This window comes from Papaver somniferum, chromosome 10, assembly GCF_003573695.1.
Source record: "Papaver somniferum cultivar HN1 chromosome 10, ASM357369v1, whole genome shotgun sequence".
In the NCBI taxonomy this organism is placed as follows: domain Eukaryota; kingdom Viridiplantae; phylum Streptophyta; class Magnoliopsida; order Ranunculales; family Papaveraceae; genus Papaver; species Papaver somniferum.
The window spans coordinates 41,417,451-41,420,674 of NC_039367.1; the positions used below are offsets into that span (position 1 = coordinate 41,417,451).

General features: G+C 34.1%; 1 protein-coding gene across 1 annotated transcript; it reads left to right on the forward strand.

The window, feature by feature from the left end:
* Positions 1-415: 415 nt before the first annotated feature.
* On the forward strand, positions 416-2,234 carry LOC113319209 (phosphoenolpyruvate carboxylase kinase 1-like). Its single transcript, XM_026567479.1, has 2 exons — positions 416-1,251; positions 1,676-2,234. Exons 1-2 carry the CDS (start codon positions 456-458, stop codon positions 1,729-1,731), a joined length of 852 nt encoding a protein of 283 aa, XP_026423264.1. The 5' UTR covers positions 416-455; the 3' UTR covers positions 1,732-2,234.
* The last annotated feature ends 990 nt before the right edge of the window (positions 2,235-3,224 follow it).

Genomic DNA, 3,224 nt, shown 5'->3' on the forward strand with positions numbered 1-3,224 from the left:
AGTTGTTCGTGCTGTAGAGTTTTCCGTTAGTTAATGGGTATGCGGCTTCCGTTAAGAAACAAAAGCGAAACAAAAGCAATGAGGAATAAAGCTGCCCCATTAAGTACCCTACACTAGTTGTAGACTACAGAGTCACGGTCTTCACGGACACTATGCAACGCAACAAGTAAACACTCCACTAGTACAGTCCGTATGACATAAGACTTCAATGTAAAAATTCCAACAAGAATAATGGCCGTTTGAGTAATTAAATATATTTCTCTGCGAAGAAACCGCCAGATGTAAACTGCGGCTATTACGTGGTAATGTATTATTGGTTAAACTTACCAAACGGATATTCGTTGGAAACATTCCGAAACCCACTCCATCTTTTCTTTTATTTCTTTTCTATAAATATAAACACTAGGCCTGCAAAATCTTTACCTAAAGAAAAAACTCCAGAGAGAAACATACAGATGAGTGAGGGTTTGAAAAGGGATTATCAGATCGGTGAAGAAATCGGACGGGGAAGATTTGGTACCGTATACCGGTGCTTTTCTCCAGTTTCCGGTGAGTATTTTGCTTGTAAATCAATTGAAAAGAAGTTATTATCAGATTCAATTGATAAAGAATGTTTAGAAAAAGAAGCTAAGATTATGCAAATTGTTAGTGGAAACCCTAATATTGTTCAGATTTTGAATGTTTACGAAGATGATGATTATCTTCATATGGTAATGGAATTATGTGATGGGAATTCTGCTCATGGCGGTGGTGATCTTTATGAACGTATAACGAAAAGGATTTTTAGTGAAAGTGAAGCGTGTGTATCTGTAATGAATCCGTTAATGGAAGCAATTGCTCATTGTCAACGCCATGGTGTTGCTCATAGAGATATTAAACCTGATAATATTCTATTTGATAGGAGGAACAGATTAAAACTAGCCGATTTTGGATCTGCTGATTGTTTTCATGAAGGTTTTATGAGAGGAATTGTTGGTACACCTTATTACGTTGCTCCTGAAGTGATTTCTGGTAGAGATTATAATGAGAAGATTGATGTTTGGAGTGCTGGTGTTATTTTGTATATAATGTTGTCTGGTATTCCTCCTTTCTATGGTGATTCTGCTGCTGAGATTTTTGAAGCTGTTTTAAGAGGAAATCTGAGGTTTCCTACAAGAATCTTTCATTCTGTTTCTTCTTCTGCTAAAGATCTTCTAAGAAGAATGCTTTGTAAAGATGTTTCTAAGAGATTCACGGCGGAACAAGTCCTAAGTAAGTTCCTCATCTCTGTTTATAAAATTTCTAGGTATTCCGTTCTTGATTATTTTCAGTTCTTGTCAAATTTACTCTTATATTCTTGATTTCCAGTTGTATATTCTGAGAATCAATGTTAATATCACCGAATCAGAATCTTGATTGTTTAAAACCTCATTGTACTAACCAAATTATTATGTTAATTAAGCCTTCCTTGCAGTCCTAATTAGAAATTATCCTCTAATTTAGGAGAGAATTACGGTAAATTTGTTTTTAGAACCATACTCTAGGTGATCTGTTCAACGGGTTTTTCATTGTTCATTAGAATCATGAATTCTTTGGTGTTTTTTTCTTTTTTTTTTGTGCTCGATGAATTCTTTGTTTATTGTTATTACGGTGATTCCAAAGCTGATTATTTTTATTTTTTTTTTGATTTTTCTAGAGCATCCATGGATTACAAGTGGAGGAGAAACAAGATCCATGACTGATCTAACCTGAACAACACAAGACAAACATGACCTAACCCCCCCAAGTATTGTAAATTTTGCCGGGCTTTTGGACTGGACTTTTTTTCAAGGGTTTGTTCAACACAAGAGAAGAGAACCCATGCGTTCTGTGTAGCTAGTAGATCAAGAAGAAGCGAAGACTAAGAAGAAGTTCTGGTTAAACTGAAATAGCCGCAGAAGAAACTTCTCGCCTAGGTTTTTTTTTTTTATCATCTTCTTTCTTATATAATTAAAAAGAAAGAAAAAACGATGCGAGTATGAGACTGTAAATATATAAAGAGGAACTTATCGTTTTCCTTAGGAAGTTATGGTGTGTTAGCCGCATAGAATAGAGCCGAGTGAGATGGACGATGATCTCACTACTAAATATTAGTAGTTGTTTTGGTTTTGCTTGTATTCGGGGGTTTTTAGTTTCCCTTTACTACTATCACTACTACTACTATGTTTGTTTTCCTTCAGCCGTGAAGCTTTCAATGATAAGTAAGTTGATGAAAAGCCAGTTGCGTTATCTGTTGCCAATTCATTACATTGCAATCTTTTTGATTTTCTTGTGTATTACGTTAGAGGCCATTTTTTTTCTCGCCTTCTCTTCTCATGTAAAATGGACGAACTAGACTTGGAATCTCCATACTTTCCAACATGCTGGGGATATCCATATGCTTCAATTCAGTATTGTTCTTGAGAAAGTTACTCTTATTCTTTTAAAATTCTCTTGGGAAGAGAATCAGTATAAACCTTAGGATAAACTCTTAATATTAGCTGTAGCTGGGACACAATTATGGTGCAAGTTGCATCTTTTGGTATTGAAAATGAGGGAATCAAAATCTAACTTTTGAATAAACCCTTTTATCGGAAAATTAGTTGGTGTTTGTTCTCATCGTGGTTGGAAAGGGTTATGGGGGTAGTTATTTGCTGTTTGAAGTTAGAGAATCTATGGAAGTCGCTTCTAGAATTAGCCAAACGAGCAAATGACACAAAATGAGTTTCATGTGGGTAATACACCGTAAGCCCGGAGAGCACAAAATGAGTTTCATGTGGGTAATACACCGTAAGCCCCGAGAGCATTTCTAACAGAGTGTAAAAGTTTTATTTTCTTTTGACACATACGAGATTGTAAACTCTCATTTAGATTAAATCCATCTCCAACAGTATGTCCTTTAAAGTAGGAAGGGTGTCAAAATATATATATAGGTCTTAGAGAAAGTCTTATTTATATCTTGGAAATGATCTTTATGTAGTCTTTTTTGACTATTTTTTCAATTATTCTTTTTAAATAAATTTTTCTAAATCAATAGGAAAAACGAAATCACTTTTATCTTTATCCAAATATAAACAAATTCTATAAATAACACCCACTCTACCGGAGATAATTTATGTGAAAAACATTATTCTTTGTTATATATATATATATAACCCCACAAATAAGAATGTAAATAAAAATTTCACGTAAGATCTAAATAAGGATCTAAATAAGAAAAAAAATAT